At 40.1% G+C, this 20500-nt stretch overlaps 1 protein-coding gene across 2 annotated transcripts; it reads right to left on the bottom strand.

Moving 5' to 3' along the window:
* Nucleotides 1-1114: 1114 nt before the first annotated feature.
* LOC140128319 (immunoglobulin superfamily member 1-like) lies at nucleotides 1115-20357 on the bottom strand. 2 transcript variants are annotated; one of them, XM_072149938.1, is made up of 9 exons: nucleotides 20286-20357; nucleotides 16333-16374; nucleotides 13315-13350; nucleotides 9904-10173; nucleotides 8588-8872; nucleotides 6792-7073; nucleotides 5821-5871; nucleotides 5217-5313; nucleotides 1115-4043 (listed from the first exon to the last, which is right to left on the bottom strand). In XM_072149938.1, exons 2-9 carry the CDS (start codon nucleotides 16358-16360, stop codon nucleotides 4001-4003), a joined length of 1092 nt encoding a protein of 363 aa, XP_072006039.1. In that variant the 5' UTR covers nucleotides 16361-16374; nucleotides 20286-20357; the 3' UTR covers nucleotides 1115-4000. The 2 variants fall into 2 exon arrangements, with proteins under 2 accessions (XP_072006039.1, XP_072006047.1); XM_072149946.1 differs by lacking the exon at nucleotides 9904-10173 and having other exon boundaries at nucleotides 20286-20345.
* Between the last annotated feature and the right edge of the window lie 143 nt (nucleotides 20358-20500).

Raw genomic sequence — 20500 nt, 5'->3', positions numbered from 1 at the left:
TGCCCCCTACATGCAGATTACCCCTTTCTTGTGAGTAGGTCTGCTCAAAGAGTCTGTCATCAGAGGAAGCTGCCCTCTTGGCACCAAAAATTGTGCCATATGTTTTGGATGCATCAATCAGTATCTATGACAGCTGGAAACCTCTTAAACTCTGATGGTCATACTGTCATAATGACTGCAACAGACTGCAGGAAGCTGTGAAGTTCATTTTTACTATATACTGCAATACTATTGGAAAATATTGCAGAAGTAATCAGACTCCTTAGGTTAAATTCACACAAATGTGCTAGCCCCGGCAACGGCCACTTACTGGAGAGGAGGAGGGTTGATCGCTGCTCATCCCTCCCCTCTCTATAGAGAAGTGAGCAGATGGCGCTGTAACATGGCCAAATATAGGACTTGTCCTATATTTCACCTTGCACAGTCACGGTGCAGTGAGACAGCACGTTCTCGCCGCACAGGGACCAGGCGCCATAGACGTCAATGGGGACTGGTATCCGTCCGCAAATGGTGTGGCTGGATATTGGTCTCCATTAAGTTTGTGTAAATGAGCCCTTAGATAGAGCATGCTCTATCTTTTGTGCAGGCATGAAATGGTGAGCACACTTTCTGCTCACCATACCGAGTTTAGGTGCCATAGCCATCTCTTGGGACAAACTGCGGCCGGATAAACATCTCCCAAACATTTTTCTGGCATGAAAGCTTGTTACAATTTACTTCATAACTTTATGCCTAATGTCTTAACATATGTCAGTGATGGCAAACCTTTTAGAGGCCGAGTGCCCAAACTACAACAAAGACCCGCTTATTTATCGCAAAGTGCCAACACAGAAATTTAATTTGTGATTTATACTCCCTTCTCTATCACAGTTTTCATTGATACCAGCACCTGAGGCACCAATAAAGCAGAAAACAGTCCCAGGTAGAGCTGTCACTTTAAAATAGCTCTGTGCACAGCAAGTCCTGGGCTGTCTGGGACTGCAGGAAGATACATGGAGTCATCTCTGGTGATGGCCTGGGTGCCCACAGAAAGGGCTCTGAGTGCCACCTCTGGCACTAGTGCCATAGGTTAGCCATCACTGCCATATGTAAATAATCAGCAATGACTAGAGTATAATAAGCATAACATAACAATTTTATTGCATCAGATTAAAAAGACAACATACACGGAAAAGAGTCAACCGCTGGTTAAAGAACTACGGTACATATACATCATAAATAAATAAAATAAAGGATGTCCTGGAGCTGGAGAGGGCTCAATGTAGAGCCCCAAAAATAATAAGGGATATGGAGGGTCTCAGGAACGATTAAAACAACTAGATTTATTTAGTCTGGAAAAGAGACGACTACGAGGGGACATGATTAATTTATATAAATATATGAATGGTCCATACCAAAAATATGGTGGTAAGTTGTTTCAGATTAAATCAAATCAAAAGACGAGGGGGCACTGTCTCTGTTTGGAGAAATCAAGGTTTAATCACTGGAGGCGACAGGGTCTTTTTACTATGAGAACTGTAAATCTGTGGAATAGCCTGCCTCAGGCGCTGGTCACAGCAAGGACAGCAGAGAGCTTCAAGAAGGGTCTAGATGCCTTTTTACACCTAAATAACATTGATGGTTATGTTATATAGAATTGTTTCCCCTAATTCCCTTCAACATGCAATCCCTTCCCTTCCTTGGTTGAACTTGATGGACATGTGTCTTTTTTCAACCGTATAAACTAAGCTATGAAATCACAGTAACCTGTATAGAAGGTCTAGTCCTCAGAACAAGTAAAAAAATTTTTCTTACATACAAATATTGTATATTACCCAGAGAAATAACAGAGGACAAGAGACACATACAAAATACTGGCACCACCCGACAAGGGTTTTTCTTTGCTTTATCAAGAGTACTCCTGAAACACGTGCCTGATGGTGTCCACCATTGGTCTATATACACCTGTGTATGTACATTTATATATATTTTTTAAATAGCACTTTTTTTCCCTTTATGGCTCTTAGATTCATGTATGCAGTGGACTACAACGATGACCAATGGATTTATAATTTTAAATAAAATGGTTAACGAGAGTGTGGAGTTCTTATTTCAATAAAATATTTTTTCAAAAATTGTGTTTTTTTAATATGAGTTGGAATTTCCTCTTAGTAATAGCGCTGTGTGTTAGTCACTGAAAAGGCTATCGTCAACCTCCTTATCCATTAACCCGTTACCCACCACCACCAGGGGTGTCGGGAAGAGCCGGGTACAATCCAGTACCCAACCATCCAGTGATGGTTGGGGACTGGAGTGGCCACAGGCTGGTATTATTGGGCTGGAAAGGGCCCAAAACATTATCCACATTCATTCTTATCTGCCATTTGTCAGGTCAGGACTACAGATTCCACAAATTCCTCAGCAATATTATACTATGTATTCATTACTTTACAGAATTCAGTAGCATCTGCAAATATTGAAATGGTGATAAAACATGGTATGTGAGCATATACCTCACTGAAATACTGGTGTGTGCCCCCTCTGGCAGGATGTGTACTTCTTTTAGCGTCTTCTGCCCTTGCTTTTACAGAAAAATGCTTTTAAAATTATACAAATTATTTGAGAGGTTCCAGAGGTGTTAATGGAGCCTGGAGTCCCTTGGGCTCATTTGCATAACGTTAAATCCTTTTTTATTTAAAAACAATTGCATAGGAGGGGCCAGTGCGCTCGGTCTACAATCCTTCATCCTGGTGGTAGATTTCCTTTAAGAGTCTATTAGGTGTGGATATACACCAGAAATGTAATCTGCAATAGGATCATGGGTTATATAAAGCTTGTGGGCACACAAATCTAAATTTTTCAAATTATCTTATGGTTTTTTCAATAACTACAGTACCAATATTAAGCTTACTAAATAGATAAGGTAGAAGAACCAAGATTACTACATAGATACAGTACCAGAACCAAGTTTACCACATAAGTACTGTACCAGAACAATGTGTAAAGCATAGATAGAGTACCAGAACCAAATGTACTACATAGATACAGTATTGCTGCAAACTGTGAGCACATCAAGCAGCCAAGCAACATCTTAAAGGGAGATTTGGGCTGGGTGATTTGGGCTGCCAAATCCACCAATATAATGGTCTGCCATTGCTGCAGGCTAAGCAGGCTACCATACAAAGTGTGCACTGGCCTGGTCAAGACTAGTAAAAGATCAGGTTCAAAATATTACATGTTTTTAATATACATATGTTAAGGAGATCGCACTGGTTTCGGAGCCAGGGGTCACACAGGGGTTCAAGCACTGTCCAGTTCATTTGATTCAAACTTCATTTTTATGTAACCTGCTTGTAAGGGTTTCTCCTTGACACTTGTTATAGATGATTGTCCTCCTTCTTATCTTGTTCTCTAGCATTGCTTATCCCTTGTTTTGGTTAGTTAGAAGCTTCTGGAGACATTCTCTATACATTCTGTAGATAAACATGTCTGTGAACAAGGCCTATTAACTTTTTCCCAGAATGTGCTGGTGAATTCATTATGGCCAATAGCATTACAGTATTCTTATCTCCTTCTTTGCACCCCCCAATGCTCCTTTTTCTGTTTGGATATACGACTTGTTGGGAAATAAATGGGAAGAAGATTTTTACATGCACAAGAGACTGACGTGTGTCTTGGTTTATGTTCAAGTTCTGGTACTGGGAAAACCAAGAAAAGGTTAATTTGAAAGTCACTGTACAACATGAAGGGCGGTTAAGCCCTAGATAAAAATCTCTAACAACATAATATACATAATTTTAAGTATATTGAATCTAATAAAAGTAATGTTCCAAAAATTTGCCTAATTGGCATCTGTTGAAAGATCTGTCCTACTACCATAAGCACCATCTACATTATAGTAGAGCTGCATCACTTCCCTGTCACTAATCCACAGTGTTGTTTATAACCTCAATATAGTTACATTAAATGAATGAAAGTGTGTTAAATCATATATGTTTATTTTTTGAACATTTTTGTTTCCTTATTTGCGGACTGAGAGCTCTTCAGACTCAACGTTCTTGTTTCTGTGAACAGACAATGAAAAACAATATGTAAAGTCAAATCACAGGAGACACATTCACAAAAAGCTCTAATTCAATGTGCGTTCTCAAAATTCACACATGACAGATTTATTTCCGGGTGCGTTTTCACAGGATGTTTGTATTGTGTTTAAAAAATGCAATGCAAATGCCCAGGGATGGTGCATGACCAGATCCATGAGCATTTCCATCGAAACCTATGCGAATCAGCGACAAGGACCTGGTGTTTTGCAAATTTACATGCAAAACACAGGGGGGGAGGCAGGGGGAATTTATCACTGCTTCAACCCCAGTTTTCTGGAGTAGAAGCAGTGAAATAATCGTAAATTCTTGCACCACCGCTGGCGGAGTGGGTAGGCACACGGCGTTCCTGCCCCATGCCCGCATACTTTCGTTTGCAGGTTTTAACACAAAACTGCTGTCGGTTTGCGTTGCAGCCGCACTGACTTTCGGATTCATTAAGAGACTTACATCTCTGGGCATTTTGTAGCATTGAGTTTTTAAATGCAATACAAATGCTCTGTGTGACCGCACAGTTAGTTTTGGAAATGGCTACTGAATGGAGTTGTTCAGGTAGGAAAAATATGGTTCCTTCAAGACTGATCACACAAAGATCCAACCTCTCAGTATATCTGGCACACAGACAAGTGGCAGGACAATTCTTTGCAAGGCCATGGCTAGGGCAGAATGGAGCAATAATCTGTACCAGGAACTAGCGCAGGCTACACCAATGCACTGAAGAGTCCCCTCCACACCCACTTTACGTGAAGAGGACATAAGTGGGGAAAACGATGCAGCTCCTGGTCAGAAGTTGTGACTTTAGCAATGTTGTAAAACAAATACAATCTTTGATAAATCTACCACCAAGTAAATGTATGCATTAAAATGCCATGAGTGAATTTGCTACTTAGTTCTACTGACATACTGATTCACAGGATATTGGTAGAATATTTTCTGCATAGGGCTGTTATTCTGTTATTCTTCTTGGATATGTGTGAATATATTGAAAGTTGAGTTTAAAATTTCTCTTAGTTCCAAAGTCCACCCAATGCTACACACTCCCAACTCTACCAATTAGTCTTCCAAATACAAGCTGTCATAATTCAGCAGTAGAAAATATTGTCAGTAAGGAAGCACAAATCTATATTGTAAATGTACCTTATGCGAGTTGCAAGCAGGTGTACCCCAAAAATTAGCATGATAGAAATTAGGACAATGAGTTTTCCAACAAGAACACTTCCATATAACTTGATACCTGTGTTTAAAAAGATAATTTGTGATTTAAAAAAACATACAAGTTGAAAAAGTCCATTATTGTTTAGGAGGGGGAACACAACTTAAAATAAGGTTGACCGAACCCCTTAATTTGGCAGATATTGTGGAATAATAAAAGGATGATAATGGATTCTTTTGTTCTTATGGGCTACAAGAGAAGTCTGTGGCTTTCTCCTCTCTTCCCACTCAGAAGACATGCACTCTCGACAAAGCCAAGTGTACATGTGCATGTGGGAATAGCGAGGATTAATCACGAGTTCAGCAGATAGTACATGAATCCTGAGCCACTGTAGTTCTTCTAAATTGGTCGGAAATAATACACAATTTTATTGATGGACATTTATCCTTTTTCATCCATATAAACTATGATAATATGAATTAACAGATGCCCCATGGGAAACTACAAGCTGTTATATTAAGAGGCAATGATTTTCACAGCACTGTCATTCACATTGTATATGATGACCCTAGTTCCATGACTTTTTACCTTGTCTTGAGAGACCATATTCACTTGCAGTACAGCTTCTCACATTGCTTTCTAAAAAACAGAAAAATACAGTTTCATAATTTGCTGAATTTTCATAGGTGGCTTAATGTGGAAAGAAATTAAGTTCAGTAGCACCATAGTGTAGAGACATCAATTGCTCCTACCTTGATTCCCTCTGTCACATATGATAGTAATATAAAAAGAGTTCTTTTCACAGCTTTACTCTTTACATCTCCAAATTGTCATTGTTATCCAGCTAGATAAATAAGGGTAAGTTATTGCATTTTGTGCTTTGAGATCTGAATATAGATCAAAGAACTTGTGTAACTTCCAGGTGGTCCCCAACAGTATATACAAGGTTAGATTGCCTGGTAACGAGCTGAAAGTTGGAGTAAATAGGTTGATTGCAAGGTAATGGCATCAGCAAAGGTCCTTTAGTGACGTAAGATCACTAGGATCAAGCTGCTACGTAGAGGGGAGAGTCTTGGCTTTTCAGACTATGAATATTTCAAAACTTTGGCAGCTAACTTTTGTGACATGTAAACAGGTCAAAAAATAGAGACAAAATCTTGTAAAAAAAATGGCATGTTTTTTACTTTTAAATATCATTCTTTATCATTCTTTTTGAAACAAACAATCAGCAAATAACACAACACATGAGTCCGCAATATAGATTACAACATGAGTCCTGAGATGGATTATCATTTGATAAAAAAAGTCAAAGACCAAAGTAGTTTAGCTAGCTAATGACAAAATGGTGGGGTTTTTTGACTCTTGACTAGGGGGTCACTTTCACTTCCAAACTTTAGGGCAAATAAATGGACAACAAAGTCTGCAAAAGATCTTCTGTACCTGCCTTTCAACATCTTTGGGGAAAAAAAGGTTATGGGACAATGTATGCAGCACTTTTATGTAATTTATTATGTTTTATCTTATAACTGTTTAATAATTTGGGAACAAATATATCTCACCTATTAGTGTCAAGAAGACCTCATTACTCTTGCGTGATAGGACTTCCTCCCCTAATAGATTCACAACGCTGCGGCAGAAGTAGCATCCATCAAATTCCAGATCGTAGTTCATGACAATTCTATTAGACTGCTGGCATAAGACCTCTCCTCCATTTCGATACAAACAAAATCCATTGATTAAAGAGGGTATTGAAGGATTTGGGACCTCGCATACAATCTCTATTTCGTTACTTTGAATCCGCAAGCTTTTTGCATACCTTAAAATTGGAGTTGGAGGCAGGTCTGAAAAATAAAAGTTTTTCTGGTATGTGCAAAGGTTACAAATATCACTCAACCAGATACAATGTAACATTTTGCAGTGGATACAACAGGATGAGACAATGCAACTACAACGTAGTCAGAAGCCATATTATCACATTTTAGTACAGAGTCGGGTGTCAAAACCAAATATCATATAATTGTATATTTAGGCCAAGTTAGGCACTTAAAGGGGTATTTCCACGAAGACAAGATTGTTAAATATACTCAGGATAACAAAATAACACATTCTTTAATTCATTGTTAATAACAAAATACAGCATTTCACAGATATAATTACAATCTATCTCTATCAGTCCTGGTATATACAGTTTCAGTTGCCAAGGGATCCCAACGTAAATGTTCTGATTTTTATGGTTGGGCAGGACAGATTCCTCTCATGAATTGCTTCTACTGTCTGGAAGATGCAGTGTGATCTCTGCCCCTCCCCCTCCATTACAAGAAAAGCTCATACACAGACACTTCCAGACAGAAAGCAGCAGCGTGCACTGACTTATTCTACAAACTACAGAAAAAATAAGATCTTTATAGCATGAGAAGAAGACATGTAGCAGAGATGACTGTGTGTGAGATGCTAGCAGAATGATGTTCAGAAGCTAAATGAAAGTGTAGATAAACCTGTCCATTGAAAATGTAAGCACAATGTCAGCACACAGGGATCATAATGTGCCTGCTTAGAGAGTCCCTGCCTACACTCTGCAATTTTACAATGACCACCATTGAGTAATAGGAGCTAAAACAGCGATAAAACTAAGTAAAATTGTAAAGTAAGTGGATTAAAAATGATCTTTATTGTCTAAACATCACTAGGTGATTATAATTTGAGAACTTTCTTTAATGGGCAAACCCCTTTAACTTCTGACTTTGATACCTAACTCTGAGACCTGCTTTCTGAAACCTGATAACTGAGTACGACAACTGAAGCCCGACCAAGTGACTTCTGACTCTGATGTCTAATTTCTGACTCTGATACCTGCCTACTGACTGACAACTGACTTTTAACTCTGATGTCTAGCTTCTCAATCTGATACCTGCCTACTGACTGACACCTGACTTTTAACTCTGATGTCTAGCTTTTCAATCTAAAACCTGCCTACTGACTCTGACACCCGATTTATGACTGAGGCCTGACTTCTGACTCTGACAACTGCCCCATGAATCATCAGTATATAAACAACTGGGGTTCCATTTGAGTTTAAGAATTAAGATTCAACGGAAATAAGAGGTAAGTACTGATATTTTTGTGTAACAACATGTGCAGTATTTTTTTCTTAAACTGTGATATGAAATTTATTGCATTAAAAATAGAATATAAATAACCTTTACAAAAGAACTACAATGTATTTGATCTCAGTGAGTCCATGTCTGTAGGGGCCATAGCACTGTTTAGTTGGCACATTAGACATGGTTATGTTAGTTAAAATGTTAGCTGACGATTAGGAGGTAATACAGACATAGAATTACATATTGTCAAGTACCTATGACAGCCAGCATGGCTTGGTTGCTAGGATGAGATTCCACTACACGTCCTGATATATCAGTCATATATTTACATGAGTAGTTTCCAGAATGTCTCTTTTGTGTATTATTAAGAGACAAAACTCCAAAATTATCAGCCTCAAAAAGTATTGCTCCATTTTGATACAGCTGGATTGATTTGGCACTTTGCCCGTCTAGCACCAGACATCTTATTACCACTGATTGATTCACAAGGAAGACATTTCTCAGGGGTTCCACTACTAATTTTGGAGCAGGTGGAATTGCTGTGAAAACAGGTAAAGAAAAATAAAAAAAAATGTATATTTCTATACAGATTGCAGTATGATAGAAAACATGTAGAGACAGCATTTAATACTTTGTATCGAACGCAATAAAGTAATAAAACATAATAAAGACATGAGATCAGGTCTCTTTCAGGGGCAATATATAATCAGTCTGTGAGTTTTTAAATTTTATCTACTGTGAAACTATGATTGCTGTGTATAGGTAACTCTGGTCTTGTATCATTACGTATATACAGTATATATATATATCGCCATATCTGTCTGTATAGCTTAGCTCATAAAAAAAAAGTCTCAGAAGCAAAGGATGAAACTATGTATTGTTCTTAGCCCAGTCTTCATCACACTGTATCAAAAAACCATTTAGCTCTGTTATAACTTAGAAAACCCTGATGTATCAATGCCAGATGGTCAATTGGTGTCTTATACATGAAAGATGAGAATACTATCCATAGCTAATGTTTCACCATTGCTTCTAAGTTCATAATTTTAAAACAAACTACTAATATTCATTGGTGCTGGACCTCATGTAGTGGCAATAACCAATATTCCTTCTCAGTTCTCCGTTCTGCACTGGGTCCTGACACCAGATGTTTGAGGCAGCTGCCAGCAACGGGACCCAAAGAAAGGGTCCTGCTGCCATATTTAGGACCGAGAGTAGAGCATCACTAGGAGCATGAGAGAAGAAGAAGAAGGCATCCATCAGCAGATGAGATGGAAAGAGAGGATAGTACATATATTTTTTGTATGGCCTGGTCTGTATCAGTTCCAACTGTCTGGACTAGGGTCTCCATCATATCATTTTTATTGTTTGGTCTTGGATCCTTATTTTTGGGCTAGTGCTATGCTTTATTGTGGCATTTGGTGGTTCAGTGCCTGTGTTTACAAGTGAGGCTGCTTTTAGTTGAAAAGTATGAAAATACAGCACCCATAGAAAAGGTTGTTCACTCCTGGAAAAGAGTCAATATATCAATAGAGCAGAATAGTTTTCATGTACAGGAGAAGTCACTCACCAAACACATTAATCTTTACTAAGTGGCTTTGTGATATATTGCCCTCAGCAGTGTAGCTGGCGCACAAATAGTCTCCAGCATCCATAATAGAAAGAGATTGTATGAGCAGTCTATTTGTGCCAGAAGTGTTAGTTACCAACTTTGCATCTTTGAAGAAGTGATAACTAGAGATACTTATTGGGCTGTCAGTATCACATCGGACAGATAGAGAGTCTCCCACAATGTATACTGGTCTCTCTGGTTCCAAGCGAATACGTGGTGAATATGCATCTGCAAATACACAATGAGTTAGTATCTGAAGTCTAGACATTCAGTGTTTCATTCTCATTTGAAACGGCGGGCCATCACTCCATATTATACAAGACATTTGTTGTCAGATCTAGCTAAGGGTTCATTCCCACGGTTGTTTGCTCACCCGTACCCGGAGGAGGGCTGATCACTCTTCACTAGGGTTGAACGATGTATTGAAATCTCTGTACTTATACGATAGTTTCAAAACCAGAATGGTTCAATACTGGGTTTCTGTAACCTGTGATACTGAATGACTTCCACAAACTCCGCAGACTCCTTGTCTGCAGAGGAGACGTCGGGTTAGCGGCAGAGCAGGGACCATGTTATCAGGGTAATATCACCCTCTGTCCATATATGGGTCTCTACATCTCCCAGGGGCTGCCCAGTCCAGGATCTGAACCCACAACCTCCAAACTCCACCTGCCATAGAGAGACAGGACAGAGCCTCTTCCCACTAGTCTATGGGCTTACTGGCTGTCTATGTGAGGATTGTATGTAACCAAGAGCTTCACTGTTACACTGTGACACAGGCAATCATGCAACCAGATCACGGTCTCCATAACAGCCATCTGAATGAGGCCTAACTGTGTTGGGATCTGCCAGCAAGCTTGACTGCCGATAAGTTGGAAGTGGATTCCCCCACCATTGACTAGACTAGACCTTCCTCCTTGTACATGACTGCAATGAGGAAAATATAGAATATAGCAGTCGTCATAAATGCTCTCCAACTGCACTCAATGGCCCACATTTATTAAAACTAGTGCAAACTACATTATGTGCAGTTTGCCTATAAAGGGTGCAGTGTGCGACAGATTCCCAAAATACTTCTCTGGCAGAATGCGACATTTCATTTTTGGAGCACTTTATTCATGCTGCAGAATTGTGGCACAGACACAATTGTGGCGTATGTCTGGCACAATTGTGGTGCACGATCCGACTAAGCACTAACACGCCACTTTTAGTGCACATTTTTTCTGCCTTGTCAGACACAGCGCAGCAGCGGCACAAAACCGGCGCAGAAACTTTAATAAATGTGGGCCAATCTCTGAACCATGACTCTCAGAATGAGAAAAATCTAAGACTCATGACCAAATCTATTATAAATTGTCTTGCCTGTCTTTTTTTATAGTTATGTTTTTGCTAAATATATTTGCAGTATTGTCTATGTTACTATATTTACTATATAGCATCAAAATATTTTAGAAATCTTCTTGGAGACTTCAGTGATGGGGATAAGTGCTTTTTCATTGTGAGAAAGCCTTTTTTAAATTTTCATATATTAAAGTGTTATTTGTGGGTTCCCTTACACTTCCTTCCCTCTTAGAAATGGAGGATGGTTGGGACATTTTGTGATATGTAGGCAGAGCTCCTCTTACACAATATATCACTTTGAGTCATTGTGTTGCAATAAATCCATAGCAGTATGAGAAGTCTTATGGTATAATCCATTTTCCATTCTGCTTTGATGATTCATATCTCGGTGATTCATCAGAAAAGAATATTTTTTAGACAGAAAATAAATACAGATCAATATGTATTTACTTATCTCTGCTGAAGTTGAGTGCACTCAACACGGACGCTGTCATGCTCTGGGTTTTCTGATTATAGTCGCTTACATGCATTATTAGATTACACCAAGGGTCATCATAAGGGGCTGTCCTTTGATTGGTCGCGTGCGCGATCATGTGACCCGCCTCAGGCATCACGGCAGATTACATAGTCCTAGTACTTGGGCGATTTATCTTTCTAGGTCCTTTGTATTTGACATCGCCCTAGTACTTGTATGGATCTATGTACATCTTCTCAGTCCAGGATTATCATTGGTCTTCATGTAATATAGGTTACCATGTGTATTGGCTTCTATTTTTACTTCTGTCATTATTTATTCACTTATTTGTTTCCAATAACATTGTTATTGTATGGATGGTTTATTATATGGATGTATATTTGGTGACATGTTCCCATCTATTTATATCTTGGTCATGAGTCAGTTATTGGTTCATTCTTTGGAGCTTTATGTCTCCCCACTTTTTAGTCAGTAATTTTTGTTTTATACTTCAGACTTGTTGGGCTTATGATTTATGTATACAGCACACAGGGCCGGCTCCAGGTTTTAGTGGGCCCCTGGGCGACAGAGCCCTAGTGGGCCCCCCTTCAGTAGTAACACTGCCCCCCCCTCCCCCACGTGGACACATCCCCCCCTCCTGTATACACACTGCTACCCTCTCCCCCTGTATACACACTGTTCTCCCTCCTCCTGTATACACACTGCCCCCCTCTCCCCCTGTATACACACTGCCCCCTCTCCCCCTGTATACACACTGCCCCCCTCTCCCCCTGTATACACACTGCCCCCCTCCTCCTGTATACACACTGCCCCCCTCTCCCCCTGTATACACACTGCCCCCTCCCCCTGTATACACACTGCCCCCCTCTCCCCCTGTATACACACTGCCCCCCTCTCCCCCTGTATACACACTGCCCCCCTCCTCCTGTATGCACACTGCCCCCCTCCTCCTGTATACACACTGCCCCCCTCCTCTATACACACTGCCCCCCTCTCCCCCTGTATACACACTGCCCCCCTCCTCCTGTATACACACTGCCCCCCTCCTGTATACACACTGCCCCCCTCTCCCCCTGTATACACACTGCCCCCTCCTCCTGTATACACACTGCCCCCCCTCCTCCTGTATATACACTGCTACCCTCTCCCCCTGTATACACACTGCCCCCCTCCTGTATACACACTGCCCCCCTCCTGTATACACACAGCCCCCCTCCTGTATACACACAGCCCCCCATGTCTCCCCCCTCACCTCACTGATGCAGGTCTCTCTCTGTTGTCACTGCTTTCCCCGGCAGGTCATGTGACCATGACGTCATCGCAGGTCCTTCAGTCTCCGATGCAGCAGCTCCTGCCGGGGAAAGCAGTGAGTGCCTGCAAATGCTCTCATAGCGATCTGTGTCCAGAAGACACAGATCGCTATGAGAGCCGCCCGACACTGCTACAATTGATCCGGGGGCCCGAGTGGGCCCCTCCAGTACCCCGGGGCCCCGGCACTTGCCCGGGTTAGCCGGGTGCTGGCGCCGGGCCTGACAGCACAACATTCTCCTTACCTGTGTTTAGCATAGCTGCGTTCACCAGGAAATACACTGTGAAAATATTTTATAATTATGTCAGATTTTGTAAGATAGTTTCACACAAATACAACACCGTAACTTAAAAGTATAATACAAATAGTTTAGAAGATTACAGAAGATTTCTCCTATTTAAAACAAGTTAAATATTATATTTAATAAAAAAGTATGTGATCTTTTTGATTCCCCTGAGATCTTCCTCTTTTCACTTAGATATGTTATTCACTACGGACACCATCGCCTACATGCAATTGTTGAATCCAAAATGGCACAACCAGTTATTAAGTTTACATGCAATTATATTTTACATAGATTTATAAGATAGAGTAAAATGTAAGCCGAGAAAGAAATAAAAAAATGAATATTATATCAAGCTACATAATGACTTACCGTAACAATGCTTGTCCATGTACTGCAACAATGTACAATGTATACACTGTCAAAATGTTTGCTACATGAGATTTGAGCTTCGTGTATTGACATCACTTACGCATTAATTGTGACATCACTCTTATTTGTGTAACACTACTATGTGACATCAACCCCAAAATGTGACATCATTGTGTGCTATAACCTTTTCTTATCACTTCACACTGTATTATCTATGTACTATGACATCACTGTGTGAAATAACCTTTTCTCATGACTTTACACTATGTAGTATTTATGTACTGTGACATCACTGTGTGTAATAACCTTTTCTTATGACTTCACAGTGTATTATCTATGTACTGTGACATCACTGTGTGTAATAACCTTTTCTTATGACTTCACAGTTTATTAACTATGTACTGTGACATCACTGTGTGTAATAACCTTTTCTCATTACTTTGCACTGTATTATCTTTGTACTGACATTACTGTGTGAAATACCTTTTCTCATGACTTTACACTGTATTATCTATGTACTGTGACATCATTGTGTGTAATAACATTTTCTCATCACTTTACACTGTATTATCTATGTACTGTGACTTCACTGTGTGTAATAACCTTTTCTCATCCTTATACACTGTATTATCTATGTACTGTGACATCATTGTGTGTAATAACATTTTCTCATCACTTTAGGCTGCATTCACACTACCGCAAGGGGGACGTATATACGACCGACATATATACGGCCGATATACGTCCCCCATAGACGGCAATGGGCGCGCCGCGCCCTACGGGAGCGGTACGGTGCCGCACACGTGCGGCACCGTACTGCTCCGTGCCCCGCAGTGCGCCATATATCCCTATGGAGAGGGGCGGGTGAGCAGCGCTCTCCCCCTCCTCCTCTCCCCGCGCGCTGCCGTGTGCCCACCGTGCTACGGTACAGCGGGCACCGGTCGTGTGAATCCAGCCTTACACTGTATTATCTATGTACTGTGACATCACTGTGTGTAATAACCTTTTCTCATCCTTATACACTGTATTATCTATGTACTGTGACATCACCGTGTGTAATAACCCTTCCTCTTTACTTTATACTGTATTATCTATGTATTTTCTATGCTCAGTTTACACAGGAAACATGCAATCTAGCAAAATAAAAAGGTCCTGCTACTTACTGATCCATTTCAACACACTTTATTCAGACCTTTTCATTCAGGTATGAAAGCTACAGGCGGTATGGTTTAACTTATGCTTCTTCCGGATTGGAGAGTGCTAGGACTGTTTTCTTGTAGGTGAATAATATAACTACTCATAGGGGCATATTTATCAGGTAGTCAGTGCCGCAGAAGGCCTGAAATAATTGCAAATGCCAGTTTATTGCTAGCACTTGCGATTATTTGCCCCAATCTGCCACCTTCACGCCAGTGGGGCGTGAAAGGGTGTGGGGGTGGGGGGTGTGGCCGGCCAAGCGGAGGGCGCTGTTGGCAGTGGGCCTGTGTGGGGTGTTACTATCCCCTCGTTGGCACACTCATTGTGAAAAGTTGCCAGACGCGTTGATTTCTATGCCAGGCCCTGCCATAGCGTAGGGACCCACCATAAAGAGGTCACCTTGAAGTGGTTGGTGGGCTTATACAATTTGATCAAAATGTAACTAAGAACCTCGAGTTCGTTATATAATGTATTCTAGCGGCAGTAGATCATTGTGTGATGTGTGGATGTGCAGTCCAGTTCTTTTTCTCTCCCCATGTTGGTTTAGTACATTCTATCCCTTCATTTATTTTGTTTTTCCTGGTACCAGCACTCCGCCCCATTCGACCCAGGTGTTTTTAAATTAGCAGAAGACTGCATATAGGGGCCGCCTACTTCCTCCCAGGAGACCACATGGAACAGTGAGTATTCAAAAACGGTTCACACATGGTGAGCCTTTTTTCCTGTTCACATGGTGCGGTATTGCATGACGTCTGCTGCTTCTGTGGTGCGGTGCTGGTGGGAGCCCGGGGCCCGGAGCCATGGGGATTATGCCTGCCAGTATGGGTGCTGGGGGGCAACCGGGTCTTGGTCCCTGCTGGCGCTGTGCTTCATCGGTGGTGGACGCCATGTGATGCCGCACATAATAGCATAGGGACCCACCATAAAGAGGTCACCGTGAAGTGGTTGGTGGGCTTATACAATTTGTTCAAAATGTAACTAAGAACCTCGAGTTTGTTATATAATGTAGCCTAGCGGCAGTAGATCATTGTGTGATGTGTGGATGTGCGGTCCAGTTCTTTTTCTCTCCCCATGTTGGTTTAACAATAACGCTTAATTGCAGACACCTCTGATGACTGTTACAGCTGATCATTGTAGCCTACGGCTAAAATACAGTAAGTTACCAATTACCAGAGATCCGTTTGTAACTAGGGGTCGTCTGTAAGTTAGGTGTTCTTAAGTAGGTGACTGCCTGTATAATATTTGTATATGTTCCCTATGATTTGTAAAGTGCTACAGAATATATAGAGATTTATATCATTGTGTTTATTATGCCTGTACTGTGTCATTATTAATTCTATTATGTGTCTTCATTTGTGACATAACATTGTATGGATATATAGAAATGTATAGATACAAAGTCCAGCTTACCAATAAAGAAGGTCATATCCCAAGCCATGTCCAAGGCTTGTCCTGAAAGAAATAAACATTGGTACGTATTCAGCCTGAAATACATATAGTTAATTTGGACTGGGGTCTGCTGGGCCTACCAGACATGGTAATTTATAGCCTCCACCCCATTCATAAATTCCCTATAGATGTATATTCAACATTATCTAATAATCCATAATATTTGTGAATCAATCTATAAGAAAAAGACTATAGTGTCAAGTGATTGCTCCATTCACTTCCAAATGGGCTTTTCTTCCCATGGATCCCTGCGGTAATTATGAGGTGTTGGAAACTATGCTGATAGTAGGTATCTCTGGTACTATGGTTGGCCTGGTCAACCCTGGACTTGATACAAGAAGTTCCTGTTATTCAATGGTTTCAATGGTTCAATGTAGAGGGCAAAAATTATCATAGCATGGGCATAAATATCAGGGTAACAGGCATAGCAGCATCCATGGAAGGCATTGTGTGTATTATCCCTGTACTGTGACATCACTGTGTTGATTATCTCTGTACTGTGACATCACAGTATATATTATCCCTGTACTGTAATATTAATGGGGGTCATTTATCTTAAATCAGGCCATTTGTATGTGTCTTTTTTTTTGTTTTGTCTGGGTTCTGGACTTGTTTGTTTATTTTAGAGGGTGATATATCAGACATGTGCGTCTGTGGTTTTTTTGCAATTTGTTTTTTTTTTTTTTAAAAGTTGCACAAAAGTCGAAAACTCTTTTGCAGCCCCATGAAAACTTTTGGCTTCACTTGCTTGAGACTAAAGTTTTTTTGTGCCAAAGTTGTGATTTTTATCTATAATTTGCACCAAAATTGCATTTTTTTTAATAGAACACATCCGGATTATAATGATATATCAGGCACAACACTGAAAAATTCTGCCAAAGATAACTTTATTAGGCAGGTGAAAAAGTTGCAAATTTTGGCAGAAATTTGCAAATGCTCCAAAAATGTTGCAAATGCAAGAGAAAAAAAAAGAAAAGAGAAAGATAAATTACCCACCTTGTTTTTATTATCCCTGTACTGTGACATCACTGTGTATATTTTCTTTGCACTGTGACATCACTGTGTATTAACCCTTTACTGTGACATAACTGTATGTATTTTTTATTGTATGTATTGTGACATTACTGTTTGTAATACGCATATACTGTGACATCACTGTGAATATTATCCTTTTACTGTGACCTCACTGCATGTATTATCCCTGTACTGTGACATCAATGTGTGTAGTATCCCTATATGTGTTTATTAACCCTATACTATGACATCACTGTGTGTACTATGCTTGTCCTGGGACATCACTGTGTGTATTACATCTGTTATGTTACATTGCTGTGTGTATGTTATGTTATGCTATTTTATGTTATGCCTGTATTGCGATATCACTGTGATTATTTTTCCTGCTCTGTAACATCACTGTTTTTATTTACCCTGTAATGTGTACTGTGTCTATTATCCCTGTACCATGACATCTCTGTGTGTATTATGCCTGTACTGTGACATCACTGTGTGTATTATCCATGTACTGTGACATCGATGTGTTGATTATCCATGTACTGCAACATCACTGTTTGTATTATCTCTGTACTGTGACATCACTGTGTTTACCACTCCTGTACTGTGACATCACTGTGTGTATTACCCCTGTACTGTGACATCCCTGTGTGTATTATCCCTATACAGGGACATCACTGTGTTTATTTCCCATGTACTGTGACATTACTGTGGTCCTTATATCTCTAATGTCATGTTATTATATGATGACTCTATTTTCTTTGTACTGTGACACCACAGTGCTTAATGCAGTTATGTCAAAATGGGGGCTCCATTCCCAGGATTATTCTGGGGCTCATGTATAATTGTGTTACAGTAATAACTCTATACTAGCACTTCTTAAAAAGTTTGAAAACTACATCACAATTTTAGCAAATATAAAACAAATTTACTTAAATTAGAAAAGTTACCCACAAATGATGCATTAGATTGTTATGATTCCAATACACCAGTTAGGATGAGGTAAGTCAAAGCACTGATGTAAATGTCACAAGAAAAATGACCTTTCACAGTTCCTCCTTTCACAATTCATTTTGTGGTGCTAAATATGAGCCAACATATGTCCATGTAAAAGTTTCCTATGTACATGTGTCATGGCTAGAATGTATGGTTCTACAGTTGCTTTTCCTTTTCATTATTCAAAACTTTGTTCTGGAAGTTGAGGTTTACATAAGAAACCACCTTTGTTTTACTTACTTTATGGGGGAGATTTCTGAAAATGTTGGTGAATAGACCAGTGCAGAATTAGATACCACAGCCATATTCTACTCAGTGATGTATCTTGTGTAGTTTAGAACCAGCTTATAGTTAGTATCATTTCTGATGGAATTTTCTGGCACACAGACTGAATTTTCTGGCACATGGATTAGACCATGCCCCTTTCCTGCGGCCACTCCCCTTTACGGTCTAGTCGGAAAAGCTGCCTAGAAAGGATCTAAAAACCTTAATAAATTTGGCGCAAGCCATTTCAGGTGCAAATTACTCCAGAATTCTGGCATAGACAGATTTTTAATCCCCCCTCCCGATAACTAAAAAGGTAACAGAGGACAGTATCTGGTATAAATTATGCTCCTTAAAATGGCAGGTACTGTGGATTATTCATCTCTGCCCAGAGGTGGTATTCTGGTTGCTAATAAATGTTTCAAGTAACACTTGTGCCATCTTTTTCCTTTATCTTTGACCTTTTTTAAATTGTCTTTAATCAAACTTAGTACCGTATAAGCCGACCCGAGTATAAGCCGAGGCCCCTAGTTTTACCACAAAATACTGGAAAAACCTATTGACTCGAGTATAAGCCGAGGGTGGGAAATGCATTGGTCACAGCCTCCCCAGTATATAGCCAGCCAGCCCCTGCCCCAGTGTATAGAGTCAGCCAGCCCCTGCCCCAGTGTATAGAGCCAGCCAGCCCCTGCCCCAGTGTATATAGCCTGCCAGACCCTGCCCCAGTGTATATAGCCTGCCAGACCCTGCCCCAGTGTATATAGCCTGCCAGACCCTGCCCCAGTGTATATAGCCTGCCAGACCCTGCCCCAGTGTATATAGCCTGCCAGACCCTGCCCCAGTGTATATAGCCTGCCAGACCCTGCCGGACAGATCGCACAGAAGATATACAGGGGTCGCCGGAAAGGTGACCCCTTATTTTTTTGACTCGAGTATAAGCCGAGTTCGGGTTTTTTCAGCACATTTTTTGTGCTGAAAAACTAGGCTTATACTCGAGTATATAAGGTAATCAAAGGTCTGAGTTATAGAAAAGGAAGTATGATTTACATCTCTATAAAGTCGCGAATTGGATATCTGTATGTGAATAAGTAAATGGACATAATAAAATGTAATTCATGATTCTGTTACTCAGAAAGAACAGACATCAAAGGGCCGCTTAAATTTTGTCAGAACTACAGCAGAATTTGGTGATGGAAGAAAGTGTGTCAGACTTAAAGAGGGTTAGATATTTTGATATCTTTCTCATAGACAGCAATACATAGGGCTACTGGTATGAATGTAGTATTGTGGTCCAGGGATACAATTGCCAGCAAAGGTCAAGATGATATTTTTTAAACCATTCACAAAGTGGATTTTGCCATCCTCTGGTTTAGTTTAGACTTATACATTTAGAACATGAAGGTCTTTTCTCAACCCACTTCAAGATAACTAAAGAATGAAACCAACCTGTCCTATTACAGAGAAATGTAAGATGCCACTAGACAAAAATCCAAAAATTAAAACTTGAACAGATGAGATGAAATAAACCAGCCCCACACTGACAATTGTATCAGGTGACCCTGATATCTTAGTATGACCCAAAAGACCTCTGTGATCAGAAACAAGATACTAAGCAGTTTTGAAGTAAACACATATGTACTTACAACCGTCCTGATGGTTACTTGTTTCACTAGTGTTTTTCTCAGATCTGGTCTTTTGTCTTATACAATTTGTGCAATACATGATGTAGCACAAGTTCCTTATTTATCTATAATGCAACACATGTTGTGAAATACGGGAGGAATAACAAAGGAAAAAAGATCAGAACGTATAATCAACATGTTTTACCAAGTTTTTGATTAAACATAAGAAATTATAG

This window comes from Engystomops pustulosus, chromosome 1 (assembly GCF_040894005.1).
Source record: "Engystomops pustulosus chromosome 1, aEngPut4.maternal, whole genome shotgun sequence".
Classification (NCBI taxonomy): Eukaryota; Metazoa; Chordata; class Amphibia; order Anura; family Leptodactylidae; genus Engystomops; species Engystomops pustulosus.
This window is presented reverse-complemented; position numbering and strand designations above follow the sequence as displayed.

Excerpts from the sequence above, each read along its gene's own strand:
- LOC140128319 (XM_072149938.1), bottom strand. The coding sequence starts at position 16,360 with ATGGCTTGGGATATGACCTTCTTTATTG. Across the intron at positions 13,351-16,332 it reads GGATATGACCTTCTTTATTG|TGTATTTCCTGGTGAACGCA; the intron begins GTAAGCTGGACT and ends ATATTTTCACAG. Across the intron at positions 5,314-5,820 it reads ATATGGTCTCTCAAGACAAG|GTATCAAGTTATATGGAAGT; the intron begins GTAAAAAGTCAT and ends TTTTAAACACAG.